The sequence below is a fragment of the Aquarana catesbeiana genome, linkage group LG11 (assembly GCF_042186555.1).
Source record: "Aquarana catesbeiana isolate 2022-GZ linkage group LG11, ASM4218655v1, whole genome shotgun sequence".
In the NCBI taxonomy this organism is placed as follows: Eukaryota; Metazoa; Chordata; class Amphibia; order Anura; family Ranidae; genus Aquarana; species Aquarana catesbeiana.
This window is the reverse complement of record NC_133334.1, coordinates 226,282,574-226,305,991: the sequence shown is the minus strand read 5'-3', so window position 1 is coordinate 226,305,991 and position 23,418 is coordinate 226,282,574. Positions and strand designations below refer to the sequence as shown.

The following is a 23,418-nucleotide window of genomic DNA, read 5'->3' as shown; positions in this document are numbered from 1 at the left end:
GTCCTGACCTCAAACCGATAGAACACCCTTTGGCTGAATTAGAGTAGAGACTGCGAGCCAGGCCTTTTTATCCAACATCAGTGCCTGGCCTCACAAATGCACTTCTGCAAGAATGGATAAACATTGCCATAGACACACTAAATCTTGTGGACAGGCTTCCCAGCCTTCCACAAGCTGTTCTAGCTGCAAAGGGTGGGCCAAATCAAATTTTAACCCTACGGACTAAGACTAGACTGCCATTAAAGATCATGTGTGTGTAAAGGCAAGCGTCTCAATACTTTTGGCTAGATAGGTTATCTGGCAAGATTTACAATGGTGGTGAAACCCTCCTACACATAAATGCTACATTTAGACATACAGTGGGGACAGAAAGTATTCAGACCCCTTTAAATTTTTCACTCTTTGTTATATTGCAGCCATTTGCTAAAATCATTTAAGTTCATTTTTTTCCTCATTAATGTACACACAGCACCCCATATTGACAGAAAAACACAGTATTGTTGACATTTTTGCAGGTTTATTAAAAAAGAAAAACTGAAATATCACATGGTCCTAAGTATTCAGACCCTTTGCTGTGACACTCATATATTTAACTCAGGTGCTGTCCATTTCTTCTGATCATCCTTGAGATGGTTCTACACCTTCATTTGAGTCCAGCTGTGTTTGATTATACTGATTGGACTTGATTAGGAAAGCCACACACCTGTCTTTATAAGACCTTACAGCTCACAGTGCATGTCAGAGCAAATGAGAATCATGTGGTCAAAGGAACTGCCTGAAGAGCTCAGAGACAGAATTGTAGCAAGGCACAGATCTGACCAAGGTCATCCTTGATGTTATCCAAGAGACCATGAGAAAAAACAGCCACGAGGGCCTCATTGTTCCAAGCAACCTCTGCTGCCAGAGTACGGAATTCAATGGCGTAATTGGCAACAGTTCTAGTACTCTGTTTGATGGACATGAGGCTCTTGGCAGCAGAAAAGGAGCATGCGGGAACATCAAATACCCTTTTGAAGGAAGCCACAAATTCTGGGTAACCCAAGACCACGGGTTTTTGCGTCTCCCATAGAGGGTTTGCCCAGGCCAAGGCTCTCTCAGAAAGCAAAGATATCATGAAACCTACTTTGCTTCTGTCCGTGGGAAATGCCTGGGGCAGCATCTCAAAGTATATCTCAACCTAGTTGAGAAAGCCTCTGCATTGAACTGGGTCGCTCCCAAATCGCTGGGGAAGCGGAGCGGAACCAGACATGCCTCTTAAAGAGGTAATACTAGAGGCAGGTGCCTGCACAGAGACTGGAGCAGCAGCAGGGATGGCCTGCAACACAGGTTGTACTGGAGCAGCCATAGTGGAAGATTCCAGGTGAGCCGTGCGACTCAGGAGCGTTTGTAACACCAAGGCAAACTGATCCATGTGGTGATCCTGGTCATCCAATCTGGAAAAAATATTACCAACAAGTGGACTGACTGCATCTTCTAAATTCATGGCCTTCGCCTACTGTCAGAAACCATGAATCAGACTGAGACAGAAGTACAGTTAATCACACTTGTTTAATAATAATAAAAAGGTAAACAGAGTAAGCGTAATCAATACATAGCCAGAGTTCAGTAACCAGATCGGGTAGTCAGCCAATGCCAATGTCAGAGAGCCAGAGATCAACTTAGTAGTACAGCAAGCAGGATCAGGAGCCAGAAGGGACGTTAGAAAGAGAAAGTCTCTGAGAAGTGACCAAAGGCGAAGGCAGAGATGACATGAGCTGGACGGCTTAAAGTAGCCAGGACTGACGAGCAGATCATCAACAGCTGAGTCACTGTGGAGAGAAAGGAGCTGGCGGTCAGCTCAGAGAAGGAAGGGCTGAGCCCAGCCTTGACACACAGTTCCCACATTATTACATCAGAAAAATATGAACCAGGTCCATTGGACAGCAGCTTTCTTCCTCCCGAAAACTGATAAGAACAGATACCACACTTGATTTTAGCCAAAAGGCCAAGCAGCGACTGCCAGAGTGTATTCCGATAGTAAAGATAATTTGCCACAAATTGTAAGTCTGTTAACTTGCTGCACATTTTCACTGCCAAGTTGTACACTTGCAGAGCACCTTAAGCACAAGTTCTAGTTTTCCAATTTGTAGCAAATTTGCGTGGCAAATCTCTAGCAAGAGCAAAGTTGCAGTGGTGAGTCTACAGCATGTGGTGGGATGACTATTGCACAACAGAACTGAAACAGAACTTGCAACTGACTTGCAGAATGTTTGCAAAGAAAGGTGATCTGGAGTCATGCAATGCGGACTTGCTGCAATTGTGCAACAAACTTCAGAAGCCTGACAAGTCTAGCAATAGGTTAGCAAGTCATTTTTAAACTTGCAGCACGATTACTTGCTATCTGGGTATGGGAGGAAAGAAGAGCGCTGGCTACCAGGAAAGTGGAGGATCGGGAAGTAAAATACATTTTTTCAGCCCCCTAGACATAACCAAGCATTTATTCCTTGCAGTGCGGAGGCAGCCCCACTAAGAGGCAGCATTTTTGTCCTCCCTGGAGGTGGGCTTTAAGGTTTCAGTCAGACAAAGCAAGGTTCCAGTAAGCTATGTCCCCTTAGCTAACACTTATTGTTATGGAATGTCCTTGTCATGTGTTAAAAATTTGCAAAACAAAGATTGCATACAATATCATAAATTAAATAGAAAGGCTATAAATGGTAAAAAAAAAAAGACATGAAAAGCTAATGGTTTCTCCGAAAATCATCCTACAATGGAACAGCAATTTTGCTAAAAGTCACTCATGACCCGAGGAAATGCTGCAAGCAATAAAACATTCATTTAGTCATAAACGTAAATTTTCAAGTTATGTAAAACCTGTTCACCTATTTTAATTGCCATGGGTAAGGATGATGATGGGAAACAAGTTTTTCCACTATTTGAATATAGTTTGCATTTTTTTTCATTCCTCCTACAACCAGTTCTAGAAAGTCTTTCACTATGGGGAAAATATGGAGCTATACTGAATCCTCTATTAAAATGTCTCCACATATGCTGCTGATCTTGCTGCTCTCTTTGATCTCCGCAGGTAAGTGGTGTACCACATAGCATTCATTATTGACGACAGAAAGTTGTATTGTATTTTTTTGTTTCATGTAAGTCAAAATGTAAAGTTACACTTAATTGCCTAGTATATTCATACAATATCTGTAATTTTGCCAGGTTACCTGTGACTCCAGCAGGTGCCATTGACTGAGCTCTGTAGAGAAAATAGTCAATTAACAGTTAGAATTTTTTTGGAATCACCGCTGTTCTACGGGCTTATCCATACAACCCGGAAAATAAATCGTTATATTAGAACCTGTCCACACATCATCATTTCAGACAGATAAATGCAACCCTTAACGCCAGGATTGTTAACTCAAGGTCAATATACAAAAATGCACTACGTGTTAACTTGTATTTTTGTTGTGAACACAATTTAATATAGTAGTGTGTGTGTGTGTGGTTATACAGTATATGTGCCTATACTGTTCTTTTGTCACTCATTAGTATTTAAAGTATATGTAGTATGTGGTAGTGAGTATGAGCTGCTGGAAGAATTTGGTCAAACCTGTTACTTTGTCCTGCATTACCAAAGCTCAGGTACAGTTTTAAAACAATTGCCTTCTAAAGCTCTGTTGGGGTGAGGTTATATATCTAGCAATTTTTTGTTCAAATGAAAATTGATTATATCCCATTTTGAGTGCTTTTAAGTGCTGCTGATCCTATCTTTTAATATGTGTTTTCTGAATTTGTTCAGTAATGTAAGAGTTTTGTCATGTACGGATATAAATGGGAGATGCACATATGAACCTCTGAAAATAGAAGATACAGGAGCTGCTCAACTGGTGGCCTGCGGGCCACGAGCCTTTTGATGTGGCCCTCGACCTCCTGCTCTGGGATGACGGATCGGCAAGCCCAGATCACAGGTTGTCCACCCACCATCCCAGAGCATCAAAGTGGATGGAGCCAGCGCCAGAGGAAGCAAGCGGCTGCAGAGGATGCAAGAGCCGCATAAGTCGATGCTTCCTCTGTAGCACTGGCTCCTGTCCCAGGCATGCAATGCATTTGGTATCACTCCACCTGGAACAGGAAGCTTTATAATAGCCAGGAATGCCAGAAGAAATTGCAAGATAAAAGATAAAGTGGGTGTAAACCCTCACATATACCCAGTGAACAGCCTCAGATGATACACAGAGATGAAACAAATCTCCCTACATACGTTTTACATGTATATCTGCTGTCTTCAGCTTTATATATTCTTTAGAAAGTTCAAATTGTGTTAGAGATTTTCTCTTCCTGTTCAGCACTGGAAGTGAAGTCTAGGCACACAACAAAGATAGCTGATTGGAGAAAAGGCACACGTCTCCACATAGGATTCAACCTGGTTTTATCTCAGTTGACGGAGAACTTGTCAGACGTTATCATGCTGATAACAGAACAACGGAGCAGGAGAAAGCCACGGGACATAGTGCTTTGGGGAGATAAGAGATACACAAGAGATACAAGAGATAAGAAAACACTATAGATATATGTGCCCAGCTCAAATTTCATGAATTGGGTTTACATCCACTTTAAGTTTATTAACCACTTGCTGACTGCCCACTGTCAAATGACGGTGGAACGGTGCGGCTCTCGTTCTGGGTGGACGTCATATGACGGCGCACCCGATCGTGGTCGTGCCGTGTTGCTAGGTTCCAATCATAGCCAGTCACATGTAAACAAGGAAGTGCGGGTAATCGGCGCTCCTCGCCTCACACTAACAGAGTGTGACGAGGAGAGACGATCAGCGGCATCTCCTTGCAGGGGACAGTGAGAGATGTAATCAGGGCACTGATGATCAGTGCCCTGATTACATTAGATCGCCACAAGTGCCAGCAACCATTGCCCACCAGTGCCAGTAACCAGGCCCGTCACGACAGGACAGGCAAAACAAGCAATTGCTTGGGGCCCCGAGCTGGCCTGGGGCCCCAGCCGCGCCACTGGCCGCTGCTTCCTATAAGCTGCAGCCTGTAGCGTGGCCGAGCTCCTCTTCCTTCCTCCTGCAGTCCGCGTGGTACAGGACATTCAGTTTCCTGTTCCCGGCCGGACTGACAGGAAGTGCACACACTGAGTGCTCACTTCCTTTCAGTCCGGCCGGCCGGGAACAGAAAACTGAATCTCCTGCCGCACGGTACACGGTAGGGAGGGGGGTTAAAAAGAACGGGGGGGGAGTAGTAAGGGGGGGAGGCAGTCATCAAGACCCATTTAGTAATAAAAATATGGTAGCTTGCTGACCATAATAAAAACAATTACCATAGCTTTCTTTCCATCTTCTTCTTTCTTTACCATCCCATTTCCATCGTATTGCTTCTTTTTTGAATCAGGTAATATTTATTAAAGCTTTTTGCAAAAATTTACAAAGCAGAGAAAAGACTCTACAGTACATTCTACTGTAGAGTCTTTTCTCTGCTTTGTAAAATTTTGCAAAAAGCTTTAATACATATTACCTGATTCAAAAAAGAAGCAATAAGATGCAAATGGAATGGTAAAGAAAGAAAATGGAAAGAAAGCTATGGTAATTGTTTCTATGGTAAAGCTATGGTAAATCTTTCTTTTTTGCTCTCCTCATTAGATATTGTTAGATATACTGTGTCCACTGTACAAGATGTTATCCCTTATACATAATTTATATGCCCAGCCATATGGGTGCTTTAAGACCTCATTGTTTACTGCCACAATGCTTCCATGTTGGTGTGTACGTAAGGCAGTATTTGCACTGTAAACCTTTTTTATTTATATAAAGTGTTGGTGAACTTAAACTGTATCGCTATGATGTGATTCCTGTAGGCTTTGCGTGCGTGCGAGGGGGGGTTGGGGGGGCCTCCATATCCATTTTGCTTGGGGCCCCCAAATTCCTTTAAACGGCCCTGCCAGTAACCAGTGCCAGCAATCAAAGCCCACCAGTGCCAACAATCAATGCCCACCACAGTCAGAAATCAGTGCCCATCAGTAATGTCAGTCAGTGCTGACTTTCAGTGCTATTAGTGATGCCCATCAATGCTCATCAGTAAAGCCCATCAATGTCCATCAGTGCCACCCATTAATACCCATCAGTGACTATTAGTGCCCCCCATGAGTTCCGCTTATCCATGCCGCATATCAGTGCCCACCAGTGCCGGATTTCAGGGCCCGTCAGTGCCACCTATAAATGCCCACCAGTGCCACCTATCAATGCCCACCAGTGCCACTCATCAGTGCCGCCTATCAGTGCTTATCAGTACCACATATCAGTGCCACCTATCAGTGCCCATAAGTGCAGAATATTAGTGCCTCCTCATCGGTGCCACATAATCAGTGTCCATAAGTGCCGCCTCATCAGTGCCCATCAGTGCAGCCTATTAGTGTCCATCAGTGAAGGAGAAAATTACTTATTTACAAAATTTACTGACTGAAACTAAGAAAAAAATGTTTTCAAAATTTTTGGTCTTTTAATTTTTTTTTAGGAAAAAATAAAAATCCCAGCAGTGATTAACCCCCTGGCGGTATTCCCGAGTCTGGCTCGGGGTGGATTTTCAATACCAAAAGCGGTAACCCCGGCCAGACTCGGGATCGCATCGCAGGATCCATGTAGAGGTTACTTACCTTGTCCCCTGGATCCTTCGATGTCTCCCCGATGTGATCTGCGAGCCGCCGTGTCTCGCTTGATTCACAGTGCCGAGCTCCGTTCCCTGCGAGTGTTTCGACACACGGGGACAGAGTTCGGCGCCAAATTCAAAAAGTAAAAAACACAGTATAGATAGAGTACACTGTAATATTACAGATTACAGTACTGTATCAAATAATTACACATCCCCTTTGTCCCTAGTGGTTTGTCCAGTGTCCTGCATGCAGTTTTATTCCTTCTGCCTGGAAACTGGAGATTGTCCATAGCAACCAAAAAATGTCTGTTTACGTCAGAAGTGCTCTTAGACCAGCTAGAAAACAGTGATAATAAATTAGAATCACTTGCAGAATTGAGCGATAGTGATTTGTGGGGAAATCCGTCATCAAACACTGAAAGTAAGGAAAGCGACAATTCTGCAACTGAGCAAATTTCAGTGTTTTTGATTTGATTACATTATTGAATAATTTTTATTATTATATTATTATTTTTTATAATTATTTTATAGTTATATATTATATTATAATTTTTGATTTAGTTTTTCAAACTTTATCATACCCGGGATGTCTACTAGTTTGGACAGATTTAAGTGAGTTATTCCTGAGAATTACAGGCCTACAATATAAAATGCCAAATTTCCGTGAAAAATAATTGTACCGCTTTCAGCATCAAAAATCTGAAAAAATCATACCGCCAGGGAGGTTAAATACCACCAAAAGAAAGCTCTATTTGTGAGAAGAAAATAATACAAATTTCACATAGTTACAGTGTAGCATGATCGCAATTGTCATTCAAATTGTGACAGCACTGAAAGCTGAAAAATGGCCTGGGCAGGAAGGGGGTGAAAGTGCTCTGTAGATAAGTGGTTAAACATCACAGCTTAGCAACGGGCATATTATGTATTAAACACAAACGTTTTACAATGGGCATATACCATATAAGCACTTTTAAAAAAAGTGTTATTAGGCTGTTTTTTACACTGATCTCCAGATGCAGCGTAGATCATCTGCGACTTTCCTGTGGGTTAGCTGCACTGAGCCATAGACTTCTAATCTATCTTGCAGGTTTAGCGCAGTTTCTGAAATGCAGGAGTTTTGGTGCACTTTCAAATAGTGAACCACACCTGCCAGATAGAACAGAAGTCTATGGCAAAGCACAGATAACCCGAAGGAAAGCCACAGGTGCAATGCGCTGCACCCATGAAACAGGTAAACAGCAGCGGAACAATGTAAAATCAGCCTTAGGGCCCTTTCACATGGGCTTTCCATAGTTACATAGTAGGTGAGGTTGAAAAAAGACACAAGTCCATCAAGTCCAACCCATGTGTGATTATGTGTTAGTATTACATTGTATATACCTGTATGTTGCGGTCATTCAGGTGCTCATCTAATAGTTTCTTGAAGCTATCAATGCTCCCCGCTGAGACCACCGCCTGTGGAAGGGAATTCCACATCCTTGCCGCTCTTACAGTAAAGAACCCTCTACGTAATTTAAGGTTAAACCTCTTTTCTTCTAATTTTAATGAGTGGCCATGAGTCTTGTTAAACTCTCTTCTGCGAAAAAGTTTTATTGTTATTGTGGGGTCCCCAGTACGGTATTTGTATATTGAAATCATATCCCCCTCAAGCGTCTCTTCTCGAGAGAGAATAAGTTCAGTGCTCGCAACCTTTCTTCATAACTAAGATCCTCCAGACCCTTTATTAGCTTTGTTGCCCTTCTTTGTACTCGCTCCATTTCCAGTATATCCTTCCTGAGGACTGGTGCCTAGAACTGGACAGCATACTCTAGGTGCGGCCGGACCAGTTTTTCAGGCGGACCTGATCGGGCACTCCATTCACTCCTATGGAGCGGCGGATGTCAGCGGTGACATGCCCACTGACAACCGTCGCTATCCAATCCTGTCCGTGAAATCCAGACGGATGGTGACCCTATTTTCTATACATCTGGAGGATCAGATTGGATGGGATTGGATGAAATTGGACAGGCGGTCCATTTTTATCCGATCTCCCCATAGAGGAGAGCGGTACTCGAATAGGTCTGTCTCCACACAGTGAGCAGAGATTGACCTTTCATCCGCCTGCTCAGAGGGGATCAGCGGATCGATCCCCCGCTTGGCAAAGTGGAGTCCGCCGGGCGAACCACTCGCGTGAAAGGACCCTTATGTTTACATTGCAGCGATATGGCATGCGATTTGACATGTCAAATCGCATGCCAAATCGGCGGCTAATGCCGGCAAGGGCATCGTCCGAATCGGTGCGACGCCGACTTTGTGGCGCTGCACCGATTCCCAAAAGTAGTTTCTGTACTTTTGGGGACTTCGGGGTTCGATTTATATAAACATCTGTGCAGCAACCCGCACAGATGTCTCTGAAATCGCCCCCGAAGTCGGACTGACATGCGGGTATGAAATTGTGTGAATTCAGCTGAACTCCCATGATTTTAATCCTGCTGTCAGTGTGAACCTAGGCTTAGGCCCCTTTCACACGATCAGTCCAATTGGGTCCATCTGTCCGTTTTCTTTCTTTTTGTGATTGTGATTAAACAGTTGGTAAACATCCAATGAGGATTATCCTGATTGTTGTTTAACCTCCCTGGCGGTATTCCCGAGTCTGGCTCGGGTTGGATTTTACATACCAAAAGCGGTATCCCCGAGCCAGACTCGGGCTTGCATCGCAGGATCCAGGAAGAGCATACTTACCTTGTCCCCTGGATCCTGCGAGGTCTCCCCGCTGTGATCGACGAGCCGCCGTGTCTCGCTCGATTCACAGTGCCGAGCTCCGTTCCCTGCGAGCGTTGCGACACACGGGGACGGAGTTCGGCGGTAAATTCAAAAGTGAAACACACAGTATAGATACAGCATACTGTAATCTTACAGATTACAGTACTGTATCAAATAACTACACATCCCCTTTGTCCCTAGTGGTCTGCCCAGTGTCCTGCATGCAGTTTTATATACATAAAACTGTTCTTTCTGCCAGGAAACTGGAGATTGTCCATAGCAACCAAAACTGTCTCTTTACATCAAAAGTGGTTTTAGAGCAGCTAGAAAAAAGCGATAAAAAATTAGAATCACTCGCAGAATTGAGCGATAGTGATTTGTGAGGAGATCCGTCATCAAACACTAAAAGTAACAAAAGCTAAAATTCTGCAACTGAGCAAATTTCAGTGTTTCAGTGTACAATTTCAGTGTATTATAATTTTTTATTTCGTTTTTCAAACTTTATCATACCCGGGATGTCTACTAGACTCTTGTTTGGACAGATTTAAGTGAACTATTCCTAAGAATTACAGGCCTACAATATAAAACGCCAAATTTCTGTGCAAAATAATTGTACCGCTTTCAGCACCTAAAATCAGAAATAATCATACCGCCAGGGAGGTTAAAACCCTCATTATGTTATACAAAATAAAAAATTAGAAATTCTGAACCATTTAGTTCCATTTTGGCCTGCCTTGCGACCGCTTACAAACTTACTTAAGTGGCCCTCGCTTCTGAAAAGGTTGAGCACCCCTGGGTTAGACCTTCTGTCAAGTTTAAGTCTTATGTCTGTGTCCTCAAAGGGGGGATTGGAGATTTGCCCCTTTATTTGTACTGGTGACCATTGTCACGGAGAAAGAAAGTGAGGGGAAATCCTACATTTTAGAGTTGTCTGCAGAGCAAGAGGTGTGAGTAAATCTTCAAATGGGGACATTGGGGTAAATTTACTAAGCTTTACTGCATGGGGTAAGGGTATCAGGTTACACATTTGCATAAATTATCGCATGCGGTAAATAAAGTCCAGTTCAGTAAAAAAAAAAATAACCATTTTGCGGTAAACAACGAAAAAATTAAATTGTTGGTAAATATCACAAAAAATCGTGCTATAATCTTTAAGTCAAATTCACAAACGAAACAGGTACTAAAAAAAGGTGCCATATTTAACACCACCCTTTTGGTGGCGGTAACCAGAAAGAGGGGCCTATTCAAACCCTCAGAAAGGGGCATTCCACCCACCGAGAGCCTAATTCCACCCACAGAAAGTTGACACTTTTCCACCAGCAGTGGACACACCAAAATGTGGCATCATACATCTCGAGTACACAAGTATTTTTTAAATTTTTTTATTATCATATCAAAAAGGCATGACGTGCAGTGCAAATTAAATGCAAACATTGGCTGCAATTTAACATCAAGAACTTAAAAAAAATAAATAAATAAATAAGCAGATATATAGTTATATAATTAGTCAGGTTGAAAAAAAGAGCAACAAAAGTGCAACAATGTCAACCATGACAATTATTCCAGCTAGAAGTGACCTATTGAAGTGGCCACTGTAATACATTTGGTTATATACAGCATTACAGCAGGTTAAACTTGGATAGGAACATGAAAAATAAATTAAAATGTTTAATAAACTGTATTAAAAAATATAGTCACGTTTTCTTTAGTTTCCATAATATAAACATAGGCAGCAGCACAGAATTGGGCCAAAAACATAGAACAATCTGTGTAAAGAGCACTTTCAACAGCTCTAGTAGGCCATGCATTTACAAAAAAACCCCTAATTTTTATGAATGCATGGAATGATGGATTTAGTAAAGGAGCGCAACACAGCTTAACAGCTATTTTCAGGCAACAGATGCACATGAAAAAGACACAGCTTGGATTACCAAGCATCTGGAGACATTTGAGAAGGTAGTTCAAATTCCAATGCCTCCAAGTACAGATTACTGTAAAAAATGTTAGATTAAAAAATAGTTTTTTGCAAAAGGAAAATAACAAAGATGTTATAATGTAAAATGTTATAGGAAATGACCTTAAACAACCCTTAACCACCGACACGTGCGATAAATTACCACATGAGAAAATGCAGTAGTTACCAATCGAAAAAATACAGCATTTCACCACTGATTTACCACATGCGTTATTTTACCACATTTTATTTGCTGTTATTTAACTCTTAGTGAATTGACCCTATTGCCTAGTATAGGAGCTCTCCTCATTTTAGGAGATATCTTCCAATTTTCTAAAGTCAGCAAATTAAGGGAAATTTCCCCAATAGCACACAGATAGCAAATACTCTAACTAAAAAACAAGTTTTGGGTAAACATACACTTTAACCCCACTGGCGGTATTCCCGAGTCTGGCTCGGGGTGGATTTTCAATACCAAAAGCGGTATCCCCGAGCCAGACTCGGGATCGATGCGATGTCTCCCCGCTGTGATCGGCGAGCCGCTGTGTCTCGCTCGATTCACAGTGCCGAGCTCCGTTCCCTGCGAGCAGTGTGAGGCACGGAGACGGAGTTTGGCTCCAAATTCAAAAAGTAAAACACACAGTACAGATACAGTATACTGTAATCTTACAGATTACAGTACTGTATCATATAATTACACATCCCCTTTGTCCCTAGTGGTCTGCCCAGTGCCCTGCATGCAGTTTTATATTATAAATACTGTTCTTTCTGCCTGAAAACTGGAGATTGTCCATAGCAACCAAAACCATCCCTTCACATCAAAAGTGGTTTCAGACCAGCTAGAAAACAGCAATAATAAATTAGAATCACTCGCAGAATTGAGCGATAGTGATTTGTGGGGAAATCCGTCATCAAACACTAAAAGTAACGAAAGCAACAATTCTGTAACTGAGCAAATTTCAGTGTTTTTGATTTGATTACATTATTGAATAATTTTTATTATTATTATATTATTATTTGTTATAATTATTTATAGTTATTTATTATATTATAATTTTTTATTTTGTTTTTCAAACTTTATCATACCCGGGATGTCTACTAGACTCTTGTTTGGACAGATTTAAGTGAATCATTCCAAAGAATTACAGGCCTATAATATAAAACGCCAAATTTCTGTGCAAAATAATTGTACCGCTTTCAGCATCAAAAATCTGAAATAATCATACCGCCAGGGAGGTTAAGGTACAGGTTCAGTGGCTGTCTCCTGATCATGGCTTTACTATCTAGAGGGGCACTGACCCGGGTTAATCAGGCAGCCAGCGAAGTGGTTAAACGTTAAACGTCCATCCTGCATACTAGTTTTAATTTAACATATCACTAGGTAATAAAGATCCGGATAAGTCTTGGTGCTTGAAACTCTAAAAATAAGCCAGCAATGGCAGCTCCCATATGTTTGTCCGAACAGGTACTCTTCATATGCTAGGGTCTGCACAGAATGTTCCTTAAAATGCTCTTAATTCCTGCTGGGCAGCCTGTGGCCCTTTTTTACATGCAGACTCCAGTACTGGGAATAGGGGCATTGAATTGCAGAGGGCTGTAATGACAATGATCTCTATCAATCTTACATAGCAAGTCTCCAGTCTCTGACTGTCTTCTGCAGCAGATTTCCATTTCTTAACAATACCTGTAGCATGTCTGCAGTCTCTGACCCTCCCCACTTGTAAGTCTGTTTCTGACAATCTCGGTAGCATTACATATGATGAGTATTATGTGTGGCCCTTTGGTGATTAGAGGGGCCACAGTTGAGACCCTATACTCCATAATTTTATATCTACTGATCTAAATTATGTGGATTTTTTTTCTTCACAGATACTGTCTGGTGTCAGCCTAACTGTAGTTTCCAAAATCTGTTGCAATCATTAAACCTAGCAAATGCCTCAAAGGTGCGTCCAGTGAGGAATTGGAAAAATACATCCATAGTGAACATTGACATGACCTTATACACCATCGTAGATTTGGTAAGATCTTCATAAGCTTCTATGTGTTTTAAATCAAATTCATACATTTACTTTATTTTTGCAAACAAAAAAAACCTATTATCTCAAATCCCTTGAAAGTGGGGCCTTCAAGGTGAGTTGGGGTACTCAGTCTGAGACAGACCATACACTTCTTAATGTTATAAATTGTCTTGTATGTTGTATTTGGGTTAACAATGATAAAATAAGACAGTTTCTATAGGCTTTGGCATTCAGGCAAAACAGCAGTGGATATTTGCATAGTATTACAATATAGCAAATTTGAAAACAAATAGATAGAAGCACACACCGGAGAGCCACCTAATTCAATGTGTATCAGAAAGGCTTCAATTTTGTCTCCTTCCAAGCCACGCTCTTCCAACGTGTTTCACCTACTCATGGGCTTAGTCATAGAAGACTTGGGGACGTGAATTTGGTAGGAGGCAAAGCTGAAGCCTTTCTGATACACATAGAAATCGGCAGCTCTCCGTTGTGCGCTTCTACCTACTTGGGAAGCCAGCACCTGACGGGGGTTGGAATCCCTGGGTGATTTTGATGAAGCTTTGAGAGGCAATCTGGGTTTTATTGGTTCACAGTGATTACAATATAGCAGTTGGATTGGGCCTGTGTTAACGGTGGATGGATCCAGAGAGTTCCAGAAGACTGGGAGATTACAGAGTCACAGCCTTTGAGGTGCTGCACAGTCTTCTAAACACAAATAACTCTTGCTTCTCTGCCTACAGAGGAGCCAAACTAAACTTTACTTACAATAGCAACGGCAAGGGTGCTACACTTCTGCACAGGCATCGTCCCTGCACTGACCCTATTTCACAGGAACTTCTCCCTGCACTATATACACTTCCTAACAACTGGGTCTCTATCCCTCATGTACCACTCGCTCCAGACATGCCCAAATGATGTGAGAACCCTAATTTATAAGGTCTCACACCAGGATGGTTGACAGAGGTCACAAGAAGTTGCAGCATCCAATCAGATAGCTGCCACCTCTGGGACACCAATGGATTCCTTGAGGGAGCTATTCCCTCTAAAGACTCCAATCCATCTATATAGTGACAAAGTGCCACCTACCGGATGGAGGAAAACCTGCACCTGCTTACACCCTGGGGATTGGGAATTTCCATTATGCACGTCTATAAATTCTTTTTATATAAAAGTTTACCTTTATAGAACACTTGCACCACACCTTTGCATGCAATCTTTTGCAGCCAGAGGGCCCTGAATCTTTAATTGCTTTAGCTGCTGTGTTTGGAAACTACCAGAACTTTTCATATGCCTGTCTTAGTAAGACTACCCATACTACACATAGTTATGGCCCAAACAGGAGCATGCAGCAAGTTGCAGCAGTCTGGGATTTAGGACATCTGGGCTGCAGAACAATGTATATAAAGGTATGTGCAAGTACCCTTTGGGTTCTAAAATTTCTGGAGCCTGTCAGTACCAAAATGTCTCTGATACTGATAAAGGGATTTAAGTCTTGACCTGAATTTCTTCATGGATGCAAAATGATCTAAATGATGCATCCACTGGGACAGGTGTTAATTTGAGGGAGTCCTCTTTAACCTCCCTGGCGGTATGATTATTTCGGATTTTAGGTGCTGAAAGCGGTACAATTATTTTGCATGGAAATTTGGCGTTTTATATTGTAGGTCTGTAAATCTTAACAATAACACACTTAAATCTGTCCAAACCAGAGTCTAGTAGATATCCCGGGTATGATAAAGTTTGAAACACAAAAACATAAATTATAATATAATAAATAAAAATAAATAATTAAAAAAAAAAATAGTAATAAAATAAATTTCCCCACAATTCACTATCGCTCAATTCTGCAAGTGTTCTAATTTACTATCGCTGTTTTCTAGCTGGTCTAAAGCCACTTTTGACGTAAAGGGACACTTTTTGGTTGCTATGGACAATCTCCAGTTTCCAGGCAGAAAGAACAGTGTATATCATGTAAAACTGCATGCAGGGCATGGGCCAAAGCACTGGGGACAAAAGGGATGTGAAATCATTTCATACAGTACTGTAATCTGTAAGATTACAGTACTGTATGTGTTATGATTTTTACTTTTTTTTTAATTTGCCGCCAGGCTCCGCCCCCGTGCGTCGCGCCGCTCGCAGGGAACGGAGCCTGGCACGGAGAGGCTTCAGAGGAGGACGGAGCCCTCGGACACTGCGGGGGACATCGCAGGATCCCGGGGACAAGGTAAGTAAAGCCGCCCCAGGATCCTGCAATGCGATCCCGAGTGTGGCTCGGGGTTACCGCTAATGGTACTGAATTTTAACCCCGAGCCACACTCGGGAATACCGCCAGGGAGGCTACAAGCTAAGGCTTGGTGCAGTTACTAGGGACTGAAAGATACATTAGCTGTTTCTTACATACTGTTTTTATATATACATTACCTTTTTTTTAATCTGCATTTATTATTCTATGTAAAAATAATTTATGCTATGGTAGGTTGTCTACAATGTTTTGCTTTAGTACAGGTCCCTCAGGTCATTGCCCATCCCCTGTACAAATTGTTTGACAATCCCTATGCCTATTAGCCCAGAAATGTCCATTACGTTTTTTTTTTTTTAAACATTTGACTCCCCTTGACGTCAGTGGGGTTCAGATTCGACACCCACACATTAGTCATGTTTTCTGAACCTGCCTCGAACTGAAGCTGGCCACAGATGTATTAAAATTCAGGTGGTTCAGCAGGGAACAGCCGATATTTGATCCATGTATGGCCATTCCCGTTTGACAGAAGCTGATCTAATGATTGACTTCTTTCGAACAGAAATGTTGGAAAATCTTTGTTGATCAGCAGCTGCAGACGCTAATCAGTAGATTTTGACAATACAGAGTACCAGAGTCAGAATGCAATGGACTTGATTTACTAAAGGCAAATTGTCCATGCACTTTGCAAAGTGCAGTTGCACTCTGCAAGAACAGTTGCTCCAGAGCTTAGTAAATAAGCAGAAGCTGTGCTGACTTTCATCATCCAATCATGTGCAAGCAAACATGCTGTTTTTTTTATTCTCCTTGCATTTGATTGGGTATTCTTTGCAAAGTGAAGCTTTACCTCATTTACTAAGCTCTGGAGCAACTTTGCAAAGTGCACTGTCTATTTGCCTTGAGTTAATTAACCCCTTTGTCTCAGCAGGGAGGATTCCTCTATCCCCTCAACTGTATGGATGAAAGAAGCCATTTGTTTTTTTTTTTCAATCAGCCTCCCGGCTGATCCAAAAAAAAGATCATCTATGACCACACAGAACCCAGGTATGATTGCTTTCATCCCTAATTGTCTGTGCGGAAAGTAATAGCTGGTACAGAAAATAACAATTTATAGCATATAGTGGATTGAGTTCACAGTCTTTGTTCTTATCTCACTGTTGTGATTCCTATAACAATTATTAAATCTTATTTGTTTCAGGATATGAGCATGCAATCTGCTACAACCTTTGTCTGGTTCTACATGGTAAGGTCTTATGGATTAAGCCAAGTAATTGTAATATTATTATTTTAAATAGACATGTGAAAGAGATCCGTTTTGTTTTATATCAATCAAAGAAGCTCGGGAGCCGCTGTTTTCTTATTTATGACAGTAAACAGGTACTGTACTTTGTACTCAAAAGAATGATATAATAAAGCCATACTGATTCATGTGAATTGCAAATTCTAATGGCAGAATTCCATCTTTTGCAAAAAAAAAAAAAAAAAAAACATATACTGTATATACTCGAGTATAAGCCGAGTTTTTCAGCACATTTTTTTGTGCTGAAAGTGCCCCCCTCGGCTTATGCTCGAGTCAAGCACTTTTCTGCAGCAAAAAATGTCATTTTCCTAACCGAATTTGGGGCCCCGTATCTCGGAGCTACTTAGTGCTAGGAACTCCGAATTTGGTATACAAACCCAGTGGAACTAGTACCACAACATATCCAAATTTTGGGTTCCTAGCACCAAGTGGCCCCGAGATACGGGGACCCAAATTCTGATGTCATGTTATGTCATGTGAAATGTCATTCTGCTGCAGAAAAGTGCTTGACATTTTCTGAACCGATTTATGGGGTCCTGTATCTCGGGGCCACTTGGTGCTAGGAACCCCAGCTTTGGATATATTGTGTTGCTAGTTCCACTGGCTTTGTACACCAAATTTGCGGTTCCTAGCACTAAGCGGCCCCAAGATACGGGGCCCCAAAGTCGGTCAACTGTGTCCATCTGCAGCAATGTCATTTCGGGACCCTTTGGATCCAGAGACCCCAAATTTTGGCTGCAGCTAGGGGGCATCTAGGAACCCTTAACTACTGAGTTTGAAGTTCGGGGGACCTATGGCTGCAAATGGGCACAGTGAGGCTGCAAATGGGCACAGTGAGGCTGCAAATGGGCACTGTTGACCCTCTTTTCCACTTACAGTAGCTGCGTATTTCTCACCCTATGCTTATACTCGAGCCAGTTTTCTGTGGTAAAATTAGGTGCCTCGGCTTATATTCGGGTCGACTTATACTCAAGTATATACGGTATATATAATATATATATATTATATATATATATATATATATATATATATATATACATATGAAATATATAATATATATATATATATATAATATATAAATATAGAATATATAATATATATATAATATATAAATATATAATATATAATATATAATATATTATATATATATATATATATATATATGAAATATAGAATATATAATATATATATATATAATATATAAATATAGAATATATAATATATATATATATATATAATATGTAAATATATAATATATAATATATTTTATATATATATATATATATATATATATATATATATATATATATATATATATATATATATATATATATATATATATATATATATATATATATATGAAACCCTTCGACTGAGACAGATATGAACCACATAAACATGCGACAAGACTTACAACATAACATAGACCTGAGGTGTGCCATGATCTGCTGGTTGGTATGCCAAGAAAGGGGGCATACCCAAGATAAGTAATGGATGATTGTGGAGAGAAATGTCCTGAGGAGTGCCCTGAAAAAGGGGGATGGGAGGGAGGGTATCACGCACTGGAACCAACAAAGACCAAAGGTGAGTGGTCTGCTTAAATACCCCCCCCGGACTCCTCCCATAAATTCAGGCCACCATACTGGCCTTCTTATATATACAGTATCTCACAAAAGTGAGTACACCCCTCACATTTTTGTAAATATTTTATTATATCTTTTCATGTGACAACACTGAAGAAATGACACTTTGCTACAATGTAAAGTAGTGAGTGTACAGCTTGTATAACAGTGTAAATTTGCTGTCCCCTCAAAATATCTCAACACACAGACATCAATGTCTAAACAGCTGGCAACAAACGTGAGTACACCCTAAGTGAAAATGTCCAAATTGGGCCCAAAGTGTCAATATTTTGTGTGGCCACCATTATTTTCCAGCACTGCCTTAACCCTCTTGGACATGGAGTTCACCAGAGCTTCACAGGTTTCCACAGGAGTCTTCTTCCACTCCTCCATGATGACATCACGGAGCTGGTGGATGTTAGAGACCTTTCACTCCTTCACCTTCTGTTTGGGGATGCCCCACAGATGCTCAATAGGGTTTAGGTCTGGAGACATCCTTGGCCAGTCCATCACCTTTACCCTCAGCTTCTTTAGCAAGGCAGTGGTCGTCTTGGAGGTGTGTTTTGGGTTCTAAAATAATAATCTTTCTTCATAAGCTTAGGTCAAAATGTATACTGCTACATTTCTTTTGGTGAAAATAACCCAAATCAGTTTATATTATTTAGTCTGTAGGAAAGTTATAGAGTCCACAAACTATAGTATATACTGTATATCTGAAAATCAATCAATCCTGATGTACTGATGGCCTATCTCATTTCTTAAGGCCCAAGAATGCCAGGATAGTGACAGTACATAAAAAAGTTTTTTTTTACTACATTATTTTTATTTTTTTATGATTTTCTTTACAGTGTTACCATAGTGATCAGGATTTTTTTTAAACACTATGATTGTTTATAACAGTGATAATCACTTATCAAAATCATTTTTTTCTGAATTCAATTATTAATTCACTGTGTACTATTGTGATTAGCTGTGATTGGCCACAGCTAATCACATGGTACAGATGGTCTGTGATTGGCCCTGTCCGTACCATGTGATCACTGTGACCAATCACAGAGATGAACACAATGGTGCACAATGAATGGCATGAATGGAAGCCATCCATTGTGTACAATTGTCATGTGATGTGCTGTGATTGGTCACAGCGATCACATGGTATCGACAGCGGCCCTGTATACTGATCTGTCATCCGCTGGACACAGTAGGTGACAGATCGCATCCGAGTGAGGCCCGTGGGGCGTACAATAGACACGATCCTGGGAGGACATCATATGAAAGAGCAGTATACATTTTGGCCTAAATGTATGAAGAAAGTTTGTTTGCAAAATATAATAGAAACGAAGAAGAACATTTTTCAGTCTTTTGTAATTTATTTAGCAAAAAAAAAAAAAAAAAACCCAAACACAGTGCTGATTAAATACCACCAAAAGAAAGCACTATTTGTGTGGTAAAAAAATGATAAAAATGTTATGGGTACAGTGCTGCATGCCCACGCAATTGTCAAAGTGTGAAGGAAGGAGGTGAAAGTGTCTGGTATTGAAGTGGTTAAACCTTCACAATCGGATATCTACTGTATACATAAGTACTGTATTTATAATATATGCTTTTTAAAGTTTACAGTTTATAAAGTCCCCCATGTGCTTTGGATCCTTTAATGTAAGTCCATACCAAACTTTATTTTTCCAGTTTTCAATACAGAGGAGCAAAAATCATGTGTAATAAAACCACTTAGGACCCAGCTTAATAAAATTCACAACATAGAGTGTACAGTGCAGGGGTCAGGAGCATAATATACAACATAGTGGATGCAGTGCAGGTGTCAGGGGTATAATGCTCAACAGTAGCCTGTACAACAGTAGCCTGTGCAGTGCAGCGGTCAGGAGTATCATTTACAACAATTCAGGGGTCAGGAGTAAAACATTTAATACTGTATAAAACATATACAGTGCAGGGGTCAGGAGTCTAATGTACAACTTAGTGAATTCAGTGCAGGGCCCAGGACTATAAAGTACAACATAGAGAATGCAGTGTAAGTGGTCAGAAGTTTAATGTACAATATAGTGAATACAGTGTTGGGGTTAGGAGAATAATGTTCAACATAATGAGTGTAGCACCCTCTAGTGTGTGGTAATAGTAGTATAGTGTAGGAAAATATAACTGAGTCATGCTGTAAATTTGTGAGTCCTAATTGGGTCAGGTTTATTAGAGTTCAGGGCTAGATGACTATTCCTGGCAGCTCTCTGGTGCCTCACCCTGTTTCCAGAATTAAGAAGAATGTTCTGGAACTAGTGGGCGCGGGTGAGGAGGAGCTGCCTTAAATATTTATGGGATCTCAACCAATCCCCAGTAGTGGGCTGGCAGGGGACTGGGAAAATCCCATAAATAGAGATGGGCCATTCCAGTATGGGAGACCGGTGGAAGTCGTTGAAGCAGTGCTGAGAAGAGGCTGTTGGTGGCCCTTGAGGGACCTCTGCTGGGGAGGGATTTTGAGTGTGGAGCTCGGGATAGCTGGCCTAGCAGGATCCCACCACAGGAGGCAACTGGAGGGATTCATTCCGAAAGAGGCAGTGGGAGAGAGCTATCAGCATAAATCACTTTTGACAAAGTTTTCAGACACCAACAAAAAAAAGGTGATAGGGAAGGGAACTCCAGCATACAGCCTGTGATTGACAGCTTCAGCTCACTTCCTGTGTACTGTTTCCCCCCCACCCCAGGGTCACCTCCATCCCTCGCAGTGTACACTTCCCCCAGACAACAAACTTCCCACACACTGGTGCAGGCCTAAGAGCCGGCTTCCCAGAGGACACCACAGGCTCGTCTCCCAGCCCTCCCATCACACAAAGATCTCCCCCGAAGAGCCCATTGCCATGATTGCCATGTCTATGCTGCTGCTGCTAGAGGAAACCCAGGCAGCCATGGACGAGCGCTCAGAGGGCAGCTTTCAACATGACCGTGGAGAACGGTGGTGGTGGGGGATGGGATAGCAGTACCATTATGGGGTGGCTGCAGAATGGGAAGGGAGGGGTGGTGGGGGGGGTAGAGCAGTACCAGTGTGGGGTGGCACGAGAATGGTGGGGGGGTGGTGGTCTAGCAGTACCAGTGTAGGATGGCTTTAGAACAGGGGGGGTACAGAAGTATCAGTGTGGGGGAATAGGGTGTCTGGATGGGGGGGGGGCTACCAGTACAAGGGTGGGGTACCTGGAGGAGGTTGCAAAAATGCACCTTCGCCTATATAGACAAAAATGCTTGCACCTGTGAAAGAGGGTGTGTCCCTTCCCTCAGATCAGCTCTCAGAGCTCTCCTCACTGAGATCTGCAGTTTGTAACTTCAGCCCTCCACCCCTTGTTTTCTGACAGCTCAGACAAGCTTTATAAATTCTGGACTTTGAATGGATGTAGAGAAGAATGCAGATAAACGGGTACAACATATGTAGGAGCGTTTGTTTAATCTCTGTGTATCACCTGAGGCCAGTCACTTCACTGGATATATGTAAGGGTTTACACTTTACTTTCAAAAATGTTATTGGTAATTAACAAGTATCCGTTACAAACAATTCAATGTGAGGTAGGGTGAGTCCATAAAACAGTGTACATCTTGATAATACATTATAATGGTAGCTTGATAAGGGTGGGGTTTCAATATATGGGTACTCTGTCAGAAATCACAAAACCCAGTATAAGCCTTAGATATTGTCATTAAGGGAGGGAGATGCCCTTAGATTAGAAGTGGGAGGATACTGGAATCAATTCGTATGGAGTCGGTCGCGCCCATCAGGGTACAATACCAATGGTTATCAGAAATGAAGGGGGGGTTTGTTAGTAAGAGAGGAGAGAAAGCGGGATGGAAAAGGGCAAAGAGAAAGAAAAAAGGGACAGTTAGAAGGGGGATAGGTCGGCCGGTCCACACGGGCGCAGGAGCAACAGCAACACTGTTGCTGAAATTTGAAGTAATCTCAAGGTTCTAAGAGATGTTTGTCTATGTCAGGGGGCAAAAAATTGTCTATCCAAGGATGCCAGACTTTGAGGTGCTGGGGGACCTTATCTAGGATTGTCGCTTCGATTTTGCTATGTATCATTGCCTGGGTGACCCTGTTTTTCAGTTCAGCTATGCTAAGGGTGGGTGTCTTCCAGGCCTTGGCAATTGTTTGCTTCGCTGCAGTGAAAAGATGAAGGAGAAGACGTAGTTGTGCTCTGGTATAATCTTGTGGAATATAATTTAATAGGGCTATAGCTGGGTCTGGATCTTGATTAACTCGGTGGAGTGTAGAGGGCATTTGGAATGTAGTCGCTGTCAGGAAATGTTCCATCCGCTGGTAATATCTGTCATTTGGCATGCAGTACTGAGGTCCACCAGCAGGTGTCTCCTGGCAATTTGGAACTGTCAGGAGAGCTTTTCCCTGTTTATGTTATGTCATCTTTGGGCCGCAGTACTGGTTTCCACCAGTGTGGCAATGTGGAGCAGACAGTACCTCCTACAATCAGGTGTCACTTGAGGCCAATCACAGGCCTATAAATACCCGGCAAGCACTCACATGTTTGCCTTGGTTTCTTCATTGCACCCTGACCTGCTAGCTTGTGATCTGATCCTGATTCTGAACCTGTTCCTGTGCCCTGAACCTGTGACCCGTGTTTCTGATCCTGTCTTCCTGTCCCGATCCCTATCCTGTCCCACCTGTTACCTTGAAACCCTGCCTGCAGTCTGATCCATCCATCCTCTCCCTGTCCTGTGTTCCTTACCCCATCTGCTGATCTCCCTGTGTATGACCTTGGCCTGGCTTACGTTTATGTCTCTGGAACATCCCCTGTCCATCTGCTGATCTGCTGTGTATGACCCTGGCCTGGCTATTGTTTATGATCCTGTTTATTGTACTTATCTGTCTGTTGTTATTTGTGGGTCTCTGTCTGTGGT

The 23,418-nt window shown here is 41.8% G+C and overlaps 2 protein-coding genes and 1 pseudogene across 2 annotated transcripts in view; 1 reads left to right on the top strand and 2 right to left on the bottom strand.

Moving 5' to 3' along the window:
• The window catches only part of LOC141112528 (inactive hydroxysteroid dehydrogenase-like protein 1), a 465,623-nt gene that overhangs the window by 133,645 nt on the left and 308,560 nt on the right, over nucleotides 1-23,418 (bottom strand). The gene's annotated exons all lie outside the window — the stretch shown is intronic.
• On the bottom strand, nucleotides 1,818-1,996 carry LOC141113056 (U2 spliceosomal RNA; annotated as a pseudogene).
• The window catches only part of LOC141112525 (5-hydroxytryptamine receptor 3A-like), a 112,822-nt gene continuing 92,358 nt past the window's right edge, over nucleotides 2,955-23,418 (top strand). Inside the window, exons 1-3 of the mRNA XM_073605437.1 lie at nucleotides 2,955-3,061; nucleotides 13,201-13,349; nucleotides 16,787-16,831. Coding sequence (XP_073461538.1) covers nucleotides 2,974-3,061; nucleotides 13,201-13,349; nucleotides 16,787-16,831 — 282 coding nt within the window. The 5' untranslated portion in view covers nucleotides 2,955-2,973. The remainder of the gene's footprint in view (nucleotides 3,062-13,200; nucleotides 13,350-16,786; nucleotides 16,832-23,418) is intronic.